Source organism: Camelus dromedarius, chromosome 9 (genome assembly GCF_036321535.1).
Source record: "Camelus dromedarius isolate mCamDro1 chromosome 9, mCamDro1.pat, whole genome shotgun sequence".
Classification (NCBI taxonomy): Eukaryota; Metazoa; Chordata; class Mammalia; order Artiodactyla; family Camelidae; genus Camelus; species Camelus dromedarius.
The window spans coordinates 45428513-45441853 of record NC_087444.1 but is presented as its reverse complement, the minus strand read 5'-3'; the positions used below and the strand labels follow the sequence as shown (position 1 = coordinate 45441853).

General features: G+C 48.9%; 1 protein-coding gene across 2 annotated transcripts in view; it reads left to right on the top strand.

The window, feature by feature from the left end:
- Positions 1–4366, top strand: part of SLC6A2 (solute carrier family 6 member 2) — a 39900-nt gene extending 35534 nt beyond the window's left edge. For both annotated transcript variants that reach the window (XM_031458421.2, XM_031458423.2), the window contains exon 15: positions 551–4366. In XM_031458421.2, the coding sequence (XP_031314281.1) occupies positions 551–574 (24 nt within the window). In that variant the 3' untranslated portion in view covers positions 575–4366. The remainder of the gene's footprint in view (positions 1–550) is intronic.
- Positions 4367–13341: the final 8975 nt, after the last annotated feature.

The following is a 13341-nucleotide window of genomic DNA, read 5'->3' as shown; positions in this document are numbered from 1 at the left end:
CCACCTGCCAGAAACCCCAGAGCAGCTGAGGGCGGTAGCCCCGGCGAGTGTGATGCTGGGCGGGACGGAGGAGAGGGCCGGTCCTCTGCCTTCCACCAGCCTCTGCCTGCCCCTCTGGCTTCCTGGACCTGGAATACCACATGCCCAAGCTTTCCTAAACTCTGTTCTCTCTCTTTGAGTTGTCACCTTGGAGTGTCCCCAAATTAGGCTGAGGATTTTTTATCTATAAGGAAGCGCTGCAGGTGTATCAGTAACATGTTGACCTGAGTCCTGCTCCCTTCCCCTTAAAGATGTGGTGGTGGGGGATTGGGGAGGGGCCCCATGAGCCCCCTGCTTCGGACTTACTGGGTGACTTGGCAAAGGCTCCTTTGCCTTTTTTGGATCCTGGTAACCATGAGGGAATCAGCCTGCATATTCTCCGGGTCTTTGAAGGAAGCAGCTGTGTTTTGTGCCCCTCTGTGCTTCCCACTGCCCTTCTCAGCTGGCCCTTGTCCCTCGGTCCCTGCCTGCCCTGAGCCTAGCCTAACGGCCTCGCCGTCTTTCTCTGCAGCTGCAACACTGGCTGGCCATCTGAGCCTGACCCCGAGGAGGAGCCCTGCTGCGCCAGCATTCAGGTCCAAGGCTTCCTACCACCCCGGGCACTGTCTCGGGGTTCCTCTTCCACCCCACCTCCCTCTTTTCCGAGTTACCACTGATTTAGTGCCCTGGTTTTCGTTCACCTTCTGTTCACCTGGCCTGAAGGCTGTGAGCTTGGATTGGTAAGCCTCAGAGAGAAGAGGAGAGGAGGGAACCAGAAAATGACTTCTGTGGAACCTCCTTAGTGTGGAGGCAGTCTCACCCAGCGTGGGAGCCGGCCTGGGCTGAGGTCCACGGCTCGGGCAGAACTCCCCGCCACGAGTGCTGGTACTTTGGGCCTCAGAAGAAATCCTCCATCAGGCAAATCAGACAGAGGAGGTTGCTTTTGGTCAGACACCGTAAAACCAAAACACAAATAAAAAGCCCAGCTGAGGCTGGCGGCGGGGGGGGGGGTGTCCATAGATTTGTCCACCCCAGTCAGTGCTCTGGTGTGTGGAACTTGGTCAGGGAGCTTGGGTGTATTTATCGCTGCCATGAAGTCTGTGGATAGAAGCTTTGGGGGGTCATGAGCAGAAACCTTCAGAGTTAGTTTTCACTCTGGTGGACCTGGGTTTGATTTGTGTGTGTTCTGGAACATTCTTCTGGCTTCTGGTGTGTAGAGTCCAGATGGTGACACAGTGAGCAGCTTCTGCAGAAGAACCAGACAAGCCTGTAGAGACCGTATGTGGGCCTCGCTGTGTCAGGTACATGGAGCCCAGAAACCTGTCTGTGGCTCCTGAGACCTTCCTGGGGGACTTGGGCCAGGAACCCAGCAAGGCCAGCTGGGTGTCTCCACTATGGGATTCTCTGCTGTCCTCATGGGGCCAGGCGGGTGTCCAAGGACGGCCCGACAGGCTGCCTGTTTCTGTATTGTTCATGGATACCTGCAAAGCCTGTCCCTGGGAATCCCACCCAGCACAGACCAGGCGTCTGGAGTGATGGAGAGTAGGCCCTGAAAACTCCCTTTGTCTCTCTTCATGGACCAGACTTGGTACCGTGGAGGGCAGCGTGGAACCAAGCACGTAGCACCTCAGTCACTCAGGTTGAGGGGAGACTATTCTGAGTTGCTGGAGCAGGTTGGTAGGTGGAGAATTTCTACGCTGACTTCTGATACAAACTCATGAGTGGTGCCCCCTGGTGGTGCTGTTGGTTAGTTTCGGCTCATTCAGAGAAATGATTTGTAGTTTGGTAAGGCAGTGCCATTTGTTTGGAATTTCTATTTATGGTTTGAGTTTCTTACACCCTCGTTGGAAATCTAGACTTGTGGGTTCTTGTTCTGACTGTGGGAACCCCCATTGTAGAATCTTGGGCAAAAAAAGAGAGGCCACATTTTTTCCACTGGCGTCTAGGGAGGCACACATCCAAAAGGTGCTTTGGGAAAAGTGGGGTGTCACTGAGCCCCATCTGCTGATGGTGCAGTCGGTGGAAGATGGCTGTGGGGGGCCAGCTGGGGGCAAGGTTCTACTGGGTTAGGGTCCTTATGTCATTCTTTAAAGAAAAGTGGGAGAAACAAGAGACCTTGGATCTTTCCATATAAAAAGTCCAGTTCAAAATCTGAGATAGCCCAAGTGGCAAGTGACTGGGGCCCTGAAAAAGGTAGGGCCTGAGAGGATCCCACAGAGTGGGCCAATCAGGTAGGGGTCTGGGAATGAGAGCAGGGTGACCCATCACTGATGGAATCTGGCCCCATCAGTGACTTTGAATCCTCCCATGAAGGGTAATTACTCCCTAGGTGTAATTTTTTTTTTCCACAAGCACTTTGATCTACGTTGCCTCCCATCCGCCTAGAGATTACTACAGGGCTGGCTTCTGGGTCCCCATTTCCCAGGTGAGAAAACCAAGGTCCAGCATTTCAGTCAGTCTTGCTCAGTGCCTCAGCTATGAAGGGATCCAGTCGGATCCTCAAAGCAGATCCCCTGACTCTCAGCTGAGAGCACTTTGAAATTCCCAGCGCAGTGTGGTTTACCCCACCCAGAGCTGTCATTTAGAATAAACAAAAATCCATCCAGTCAAGTAGCCAAGGAGTATTTCTTAGCAAGAGTGTGTCAAAAGAAGGGAAGAGGGGGTGTCATTTATCCTCCTCTAGCTGGTTGCAGAGAGGCAGTTCTTAGCTGCTCTCCTTTGGTGAAAACAGTTCCTCTAGGGAACAGTGGGATGTGAACAGCTGAATCTGCTTGGCAGAAATGAGGGGAAACAGTCAGAAGAGCCTGTGTATCAGGGCAGTCTTGAGAGAGAGCCTGCCATTTCCTCTTTGCCATCTGCACATGGCCTTTCTGCCTCCAGACACTCGTCCGAAGGCGAACCGGAGATGTGGTGCTAGCTGACCCCACGCCAACCAACCCAGTGGTGCTGTCTTGTGGGGGAAGTTGGCTCCTGAGCCTGGAGGGGTTGGGGGGGAACCTGATCCAACCCCAGGGTCCCTGGGGTTGGGGGGGACCCAGGACAGCCATGGACATTCTCAAGGAGGTGCTGGCAGACCTTCTGGGTTCACCTTTCACCCACACTTCATGAGGAGGGAACATGTGCTTTATCATAAGTGATGTTTGACTTCTTATTTGGGACCTTTTTTTTTGATAGAGGTTACCCGGGATAAAGGTGCTCCTGTGTACTGTACAGGACACTTTTGATATTTTCCCAGATTTTTAAGGAATTATTATTTTCCATGAAGTGTACAAATATCTGTTTAAGACCATCACGTTAATATCTACTCAAGGTCTAGTTATTTAGCGTCTACCTGTGAGTTGGTCTTCATTCCAGATGCGAATGAGACAGAGGAGAAGGGGAATTGCCAACTCCTGCTGAGTATCCTGCTGAATAAAGGCCCCCAAAGCCGCCTTCATTCTCAGAGGGGTTCTTGCCCAGGTGGGAGACTGGTCTCGTGCAGAATGGTCTGTGTTGCCGCTGTGGTAATGTGAGACCGGATATTCTTACCAAAGATGTCATTTCTTAGTAAGAAGCCCACTGAGCTCATTTCATTTCGTTTGTCTGTTTCCTTTGAGAGCCATGGAAGGGAGAAGAACAGAGAGGGAGTGTAGTGTGGTGAAAACAGCACAGCACTTAGAGTTGCACAGACCTGGGTCTGCAGCTATCTTGCTGGGTGGCCTGGGGAGAGGGGCTCCACCTCTCTGGGCTTCAGAGTTCGGGTTCTGTAAAACCAAGGGTTGGATCAGAGAATCAGAGGTCCTATCCAGTAAAAAAAAAAAAAGTTCCTGTCTCTGTAACAGTGTTATCGTGCTAAATTTACAATGAAGGAAGCACCCTGCTTACTGTAGGACTTCCCAGAATGATGTAGTGACCCAAAACCTACTACTGAGCAGAGAAATGTCAGACCTATGATTTTTCAGGACAGTCAGTAGTTCCTCTTTCTCCAATATTTCTTCAACAGATGCCAGAAACACTTGATATTTAAAAAATAAATCCAACCCTTTTGTTTTGAGGATTTTGAGGGTAGACTTGTCATGTCCTTGTGAGTCCTAGGATCCGCCTCTCTGCGAATACGCAGCATGACTATTGCTGCAGTCGTAGAAGTCACCAAAATCCTGGTGAATGTGACATTGCTTCGGGACGTGCCCACCCCATCCCTCTGTTTCTCCACTTCTGTGTAAATAAAGACTTTCAGTGGTGCCCCATGTCATGGACTGTTCCAATGTCATGCAGATTTCTATATCTGGTGTGCATTTCTTTTAAAAGCTCTTCTCTCCATGGAAAATTAAATGTACAGAATAATAAAGGATATTTCCTGTGCCATGTATCTGGTAGTGGAATTCTTTCTGCCATGAAGGTAAAATGCTACCAATTAACTAAGTCTAGTGGGTCTTCTGTGATCAGCCTCTAGTTAGTAAAGAAGAGCTTCTGGTCATAGTAGCCCACCTTTCACCCAAAGAACCCTTTTCATAATCTATGGAACAAGAGACTGGGGGAAGGAATTACATCTGTAATCTTAGCTCTAAGATTGACACATATTTTTATTTAAATAGAAAGTGGATACCAAGTTGGTTAACTAGTTTTGCTTTTTTCACTTTTAGGGCTGAGTTGCAAGGGGATCAGAACTTCTAGTTGGGTTGAATTGAATACCCAGTTTAGTGCATGTGTGAGTTTTTCTGGGAAGAGGGTTACATGAATACTTAGGCCTTAGTGCTGAGCGCTGAATTGTGTGGGGAAAGTGTGATGTTACATTATTATTTTTAATGCAAGTAAGCAAGTAGATAGTGACACCAATATAAGGGACGTACTGACAAACAACAGTTCAGGATATGTCTTCGAATATAGAAAGGCTGCCAGGGAGTGGGTGGTGGGCTCAAGGGCTGAACTGGGGCCAGTGATGGGCAGTCCAAGAAGACAGTTTACAAGATGAGACCAGAACAGAGAACGGGCTGGTGCTGGAAGCAGGGAGTGCCCCAGCAGCAATGTCTCTTGGGGAGGTTGTAGAGGGGACTTAGTGACAGGTGGGGTAGGGGAGGGGGTTGCATAGCGTCTGAGGCCCCTTCCACTGAGCCCAGCCTTGCACACCTGCATTGGGAGAGTCAAGTACATTTATGCTAAAAATCCCGGGGTGGGGAGTTGTTTGGCCTGTCCAGTTGGAGTCAGGCCGACATCCCAGAGAGGGTATTATCATCTGATCCGTTAATTTTAACTCCAGAATCGGAGTTAGGGTTCGTGAGAATGAATCAAACAAAAGGCAGCCACAGTGCCTCCAGCTCTTCCCTCACACCTGATGGTATTTAATGAGCAAGTGACCTGTGGGAGTAGAGGAGGGAGCCTGGGCCGGGGGGAAAGGGCAGCTCTTCTGGGGGGCAGGCTGCCACTCTGTTCCCTAGGCTGACAAATGTGGTCGGAGAAGGCTAACAGGTGAGCCTCACTTGAGTAACTGGTGGCTTCTGAATTGTCCCAATTTTAATTGCACTCCCATCCTACTTTTGGAAACAGAGAGCTTCATTTTTATCTCCATCCAAAAGGCACTGCTATGTGGAGTTTTTCTCTAGGCCTCAATTTATTCTTCTGTACATTGGGCCTGGGGTTATTAAAACTAAGTGGCCATGGATGGGCTTTAGAGATGTCAGAACCTTCTGAGAGGAGGTGCAAATTTTTGTGTGCATGAGTTTGTGTCTTCTTTTCTGGGAGAGAGAATGGATACATTCATCAGATTCTCAAATGTTGAAGCCTCAAGAGTATATATTACCTTTGGGGGTCTCTCTCTTCTGGTATATAGCATCTGTCTCTGCTAAATTAGCATGACAGCAGAGTTCATTTCTAAATCTCCATCACCCTGCATTAGGTTGACTTTTCATTTGAATCCACCCCATACATCCAATGTCTCATTTGTTTTCCTGGCCTAATCTTGCAATGCAGGCAGCAACAGGAAGCATGTGCCCGCTGGACAGATGAGGGAATTGAGGGCTAGAGTTGAGAAGTGGCCCAAGGTCACAGAGCCCCTGAAAGACAAACTCTTTGCTTCTCTCATTATGTTTTCTGCCTTCTGGAGGTGACGTGGAGGTAGAGATAAGACAAGTCCTGACAGGTGCCCAGAGCTGCGGGAAAAGACAGCGGGGCTCTGAGGTCTTGGACATCAAGGGAGGGTTTGTTGTCAGGGACTGGGAAGATCACTCTGTCACACGGCCCTGAACAGGACAGTCGTGGTGAGTCTGGGTGAGTTAAGTCTGCAAGGACTCGAAGCTATGGAAAAACCTGGGACACCCAGAGCCCACTTGGGACCACCTACTCTGACGTTATGATTGAGTCACATTGGAAAAGTTATCACTAAACTTTAGTTTTCTAATTGGTGAAAATGAAATGGTTGGATTAGGTGATTCTATAAAGTCCCTTCTGTTTTTGACCCTATGACATACTCTCAGGGAACAATCACAGATGTAATGGACTAATTCACATTAAATTGTGAATGACTACCTTTCCAGGCAGCCACTGATTGATGGAGGCAGAAATTGCTGCCTTTCAACCATCCTACATTTTTAGTGTACATTTCAGCAAACATTTTCTGTAAAGGTCTCTGTCACAAGTACTCAGCTCTCCTGTTTTAGCATGAAAGCAACTTTATTCACAGCTTTAAGACAGGTTATGGGCTGGACTTGGCCTGCAGTGTGTGGTTTGCCCTGGATTAGTGAAAAGAACAAAGGGTTCCTTAGATTAGACCTGGGTTTGAACACCAGCTCTACTACTTACTCCTGTGGAATCTTGGATGAGTTACGTAAAATCTCTGAGTCTTTCTAGCTTCTGAAGGGTGGGAACAAGACTGCTAAGAGGGAGTTATCAGCAGGATCAAACAAGATGAGGAACACTTAAGAGCAACTTCTCTGGGGCCACCATGCCTGCATCCAAACCCTGGTTCCATCACAATAGTATGAAGACTTGGGCTACTTAACTTGGGTTACTTAACCTCCCTTTGCCTCAGTTTATCATCTGTCCGTGGGACTGACAATGGTGACCACCTTGTGGGGTCGTGGAGAGGATTAAATATTAATATTGGATTCAGTACTAACTTACACAGCTTGTTGTTATACGTTTAGTACATATCAGCTACGTAATGAATATCGGTTTCTTCTCCTTCTCACCCATTTTTGCCCAAAGACAGCCCAGCTACTGCTATGTTTTCATGTAGCCAAAACAATATTTCTGTACCCTTGTCCCTTCCTTAGGATGGTGCCCCAGAGGTTTGAATTTGGGTCTGAGTAGCCAAATCTGAGTCTCGCTGGGCGTGGCCGCATATGATCACCCAGGCAGGAAGTTCCAGCTTCGGGAAATACCAGCCTCCACGGGCCTGCAAAGGCAGCAGCCAACCTCCCGCAGGACCCGACTGCCCCATGAGCCCTCCACTGTCAATCCCCATTAGGCTGCTGGCAAGGGAGATGCTGCCTCAGCTGGATCACATTTCAGGGAGGCCTTGACCTCAGCTATGACCCAGAAGAGGAGGAGACAGATGTGCAGTGACCAGAGACTCCTGAAAGAGCTGGCAACTGACTGGTTTCTGATGTCCTTCTTATCAGCTACCGGCTTGTTGGCATCAGGCCTGGGAGGGGCTGAGCGGGGCATGAAGATTAGCAGGGCATGAAGGCTGCAGGAAATCAAGGAAGACCATCTTCATCCCCAGTGAAGGCCCTGGCGAGGGTCAAGGCCTAGACATACCCTGGAGCCACAGATCCATTGTTTCTACAGCAACGAGTGGCTTTATACAGGGAGCAGCCACTCTACCTTCAGGCTCCAATCTAGACTCCCAGCCTAGGACGGGAAGACTCAGAGTCAGAAGAGGAGAGGCCTGGGGCAAGCCCAGCCCCTGGCCACAGTGAGCCGGGCGCAGACCTGAAGGCCATGGTCAGGCCAACCACAGGGCACCTGCCTGCTGCCCACCCTGAGTCCGTTCCCAGGTGCCTGCTACATTTCTGTTCTTGTACCACAGCCCCCCTCAGACTTCTGTGGTAGTTTCTACTGACCCCTGACTCCCATCTCCAGTCACTTGATAGTAACAATACCCCATCCATGGAGAGGAGCGAGAGGGCAGGGCCGATACATGCAACAAACCCACATCACAGATTAAGGAAGGACATTGCAGCTCTGACATTTCAAGTGAGTTGCAGACGTTGGCTCAGGAACTGTCAGAGCCAAGACTAGAATTATTAGACAAGCAATTAAATGTATAGAGTTCATACCAGACTTTTGGAATTGGAAGGGAGCATGGTGCAAGGAGTACCTGGCTTTGTTAAAAGAGAGAATGGGGCCATCCCAGCCTCATGAGCCATGAATTCCCAGGAGGACTGAGACCTTAGGAGCATCAGCACCTCGGACAAGGCCAGTGCACGGCATATTCACTTAACAAGCACACTGGCTTATCCTGCGGCAGTTATTGTTCCTAGGTCTTTGCAAAGTGCAACTATCATATCCTCTTAATGAGTCGATGAGGTAGTATTATTATCCCCGTTTACAATCTGGGGAAACTGACACAAATAGATGAAATAACTTTCTAGCTTGTGAGATTGGGATTCGAAGCCAAGAAGTCTGGCTTTTAACCACTCTGATGTCCTGTATCCCCTGGTCCCCAGCCATCCAGGCATAATATGGTCCAGCTGGTAGGGGCGTGGTTCCTCAACTAGTTCCAACACCCTCTTCAATTACAAAAACATAATAGACATAAGAATACATTTATTTGTATGTATACACATTCGTAATTTGTACACTTATATATACTTTCTATACGTATGTTATATGTGTATATATATATATATATGCATGCACTTAAATATATATACATTAATATAGAAATATAATTTGCCTAAATGTGCTAGGAAGCAAATGACTTGCCCTGGATCACAAAGTAAGAGAATTCATCTTGAACAGAGGCCTCCTGTATCTCAAGGAAAATACCTTTGCTGGCTTTCTCCAAACACATCCCAATCCCATGCTCTCTGGTCTTTATGTCCACCTGGGCTCACTCTCAAAAAGCAAGAAGATGACACGTATATGTGTTAGGATGACAAGTGGCTGCATGTGACTGAAATCTAACCGTGGTCTCTTGTTATTATTATTATTATTATAACAAATAACCAATGAGTCAGAGAGGAATGTTCTTCAGCAGGAAGAGGAGGAAGACGTGTCCATGGTTCTGGGGACAGGCTTTTGTGAGGACCTCCTTCTGGACGTGCTCAGAAGCCTGGGATGGCTCTGGAGATGCTCAAGAAAGTCATCAAGGATTTAGACACCTTCTAATTTCCTGTTCCACCATCTGTAGCATGTGATTTTCATGCTTACGGAGAAAAATGGCTAATCCACCTACGGACATCTTGCCCAAGTTTCAGGCAGGTAGAAAGGAAATAAACAGACAGGGCGAAAGGCGGAGGCCAGCTGAACCTGTGCCTCTTGACTCTGGAGATGAGTAGATTTCCTATAACCCCACCTGGGGTTACATCTCCATGTAACATGGCAACCTCTGGAAATCGTGGCTGGGTACATCACTGCCCTGGACAGAATCAGGAAGAGGGTCTTAGGAAGAGGATGAGAAGGATATTAGGAGGATGCTGGTCATTACCTCCCTTCCCGTGGCTTCCTTACCTGGTTCCATCATCTGCTGACAATGGCAGGGACCCCTGTAGAAAGCACCATGGTCAGAGTGGCCAAAGGTACAGGCTTCTCTGTGATATGGGGTGAGATTAATTACTCTCTTGGGCCCAAGTTATGGGGACCTGGGACTCAGGTCCTGCAGGTGAGGATAGACTGACCTGGGGTTGGCATTTACAGAGACACTTCTAACTGTAGGTGGGAGGGTATGTCTGCGGAGCAGAGTGTTTCTGCTCACTCCAGGCTCCCACTCCCCTTCTCTGGCCTGACAGGGCACCTTGGCAATTGAGGAAGCTGATCAAAGTAGAACATGAGCACTGTGGCCACCAGGTGGCACCAGCACACGCTCCTGCTGCCAAGCAGAGGCTGAGGGAAGCCAGGAGGACTAGGGGTCTTGTTCTCTGGAACTGTCTCAGAGCCTATTTGAACCCCCAGCACCTCCCTGATCAGGGGTGTGAAAATGGTTCTTGTTTGGATGAAAAGATCCATTTGGTTTTGTATCATTATATCTTGGATGGAGTTATTCACACATTCATTCAGTGATCAGAATCATACTCAGTCCTATTAATATTCCAGGAAGGAACTGGAGAATACAAAGAAGGAATAACCCTGTCCCCAGGAAATCTCAGTTTGATGGTGTACTGATAAGGAAACATTTATTGAGCACCTGCTGCATGCTTCTTTAAAGCCCTCTCATGGGCCTCCCATTGGCTGCAAGGTAAATCCAAACCCCCCCTCCTCACCCCACACCTCCTCTCTGCTCCAATCACCTGCCCTAGCACAGGTGTGTCCCTATGCACACCCTGCCCTCGGGTCCCATCCCTGGGCCCTTCCCACCTCCCTCTCCTTAACTCTGAGCCCCTTCCCCTTTCCTGGCCTTAGGTTTTCATCTGCCCAGCAGCCCTCCCAGCACTCACATTTCCGGATTCTTGGAGGCAAAGACACTCAGAATGTTTTGGGGTGGGGCTCTCCAGGGCCACACCTCCCAGGTGACAGCCGGGCATTGTGGACAAGGTCTTCACGGAAACGTCAGCTGGTATGGAAGGGACAGCTGCCCTGGACCCAGAGGGGGATCAGAAGGAGGGTCCTGTGACCAGAGATGGGAGGGCTGATGGGACAGGCAAGGAGGCAGGTCTGAGAGGCTGCACTTTCTCACCATTGGAATAATCCAGCCAAACTCCTGCTTGTTGATCCCCACGATGCAGGGGACGGTGTTGAAGACCTTTTCAGCCAGAATCTCTTCAGGAATCTTCGGCAGCAGCACTCTGTCGACAACCGCGTGCAGGAAAGGGTGGCTCTGGGGAGGGGGCAGCGTTGTGACTGTGCTTCCCCCTCGAGGTCACACCCATGTCCCCCTCTCCCCTGTCTGATCTCAGGGCCAGCACCACAGACCTGTGTGCCTGTGGGCGGGACTACACCCTTGGGTCCTCACAAAGGGGCCAAGTCTGTGTGACCCCAGAGGGCAAACCTCTGACCAGGGGCCAGCAGCAGTCAGATGACGGCGCAGATCTTCACTCAAAATGAAATGTACATAGACATAAATATATAGACATATTTATATATGTAGATACATATATGTAGAAATATTTAATATATACATATTTATATGTTTTAAATATATAAAAATACATATAAATATATAGTTGACTCTTGAATAATGCAGGGATGAGAGGCACCAAACCCAGAGCAGTAAAAAAGCTTCACCTCAATGCAGATTCTAACAAGAAGTACCTCGCATGTCTGGCAGGAAATGACACTGCTACAAGAAAGATTTTATCCAGCCCTGCCAACATCTCAGCCAGTGAGAGACTGTCACAACTCAGCACATGAAAGCCCGCTACATTTCAAACTCCCAGATTCCTCCAATTGACTTTTTGTTTATAACAGCGCCTACCAACTTCCCCTTCTCCACTATAAAAAAGTTTCTTCTCCTTTGTTGTACCAGGCTTGTGTGTGGTTCGCCATAGTTGCATATCTCAATGCAATTCTTTGCTGCTCCCAGATAAATTCATTTTGTTGATAAAATATTTGGTTGTTTTATGGTTTTAGGTTAACAGAAACATTATTTCTGATCCCCCTCACCTGCTCAACTTCCTATTTATTTTCACTGCACTTACCAGATTCAAACATATTATATAATCTGTTTGTTAATTTGTATATTGTCTAGTGTCTGTCGCTCCCTGCTAGAATGCAAACTGCATGAAGTGGGATCTCTATTCTGTTCACTAATGGATCCCGGGAAACTAGAAGATGTCTGGCAAAGCTGCTCAATGAATGTGAGTGGAATGCAGGGCTCTAGAATGCTGTGAGAGTTCTGGAACGTTTTGCAGGATCTACAGTATCTTGAGGATTCCAGAACAAAGTATGAGCCACGCAGAGTGTTGCCTTGGCTCCAACCTGCATCCTTAGGAGGCTGACATCCCCCCCGAGAGACGCCAAACCACACCCCGGCTTACATAGGAGGGTCGGAGGTGGTGTTCTTCACGAAGCTCCATGGTTCTGCAGGCTGCGGCGGGGCAAACCTCAAGGATCCGAGAGGGGGCTTGGCAAAAGGGACTCCCAGGAAAACGGCCACAGGCTGTGCAAGTCCTTCTAAGCGGACGTGCTTCCCCAGGACTCTGCCCTGCGCCGTGTCCACGACGGGCGGCGAGGGGGGCTGCCCTGCTGGACATTGAGAGCAAACGAGGGCACGTCACTGGTGAAGGTTTGAACTCGATTCCAGGGCGTCTTGCCACTTTCTGCATGTGACCTTGAATGAGTCCCCTCCACTCTCCAGGCCCCCGTTGCTTCTTATGTGAAAGAGAGACGGGGTGAACTGTCCTTCCAGCTCACGGGGCTATCCGAGGGAGGGAACTGGAATTGGAGGTATATCAGCATTAAGGGAAAAATAAAACAAGAAGGAGAGGGGCTGGGAACGACAAAGGCAGTCAGTTTCCAGTCTTAGGAGCCTCTGGAAACAGTTATCCAAAGGATCCTGGTGCTGAGCTACATGCTGGATGAGAGGATGTACAAGAGGCGGTCCCTCATCTCAGAAATCTGACCTTGTGGGGAGAATGAGCCACATACATATCTGATCCTCCTGCTGGGAAGGAAGTGGTCGGTGTCCAGGACAGGTACCAGTAAGGTCCTATAGGAGACAGAAGAGGGAGGGAGGCCCTCTGATTGGTGGCATCGTGGAGGTGATGACTTGGAGCTGGGACTTGCAGTGGTGGAAGTGTTGCAGCAAAGTGTGTTATAGCTCAGTGTTACAGCTCAGTTGTGACCGCAACCTGGATCCAGGCGAGAGACCAAGCAGCACTCAGAGAGTTGGAGAACTCAGGTTTATTACACCAGTGGGCCCAGAGGAGTTAACACTCCAAGCTCTGGACCCTGTCTGTAGGTTTACACAAGCTTTTATAGGCTACCAGCCTAGACTTTGCAACATTTTGTAACATCATATGCAAATAAGGTATAACAAAGGTGACTAATTAGGAACAAACTTTGTAGAAATGGACCAATCAGGAGTGAGGGAAATGGACCAATCAGGAATGAGGGAAATGGACCAATCAGGAGTGAGCTCCATGCAAATGAAGCACTACAAATGGACCAATCAGGAGTTAGCTCAGGGAACCAACAGAATCTTAGGGTAAGTTCCGCTTTCCTAGAAGCAAGCCATTTCAGAGTTTA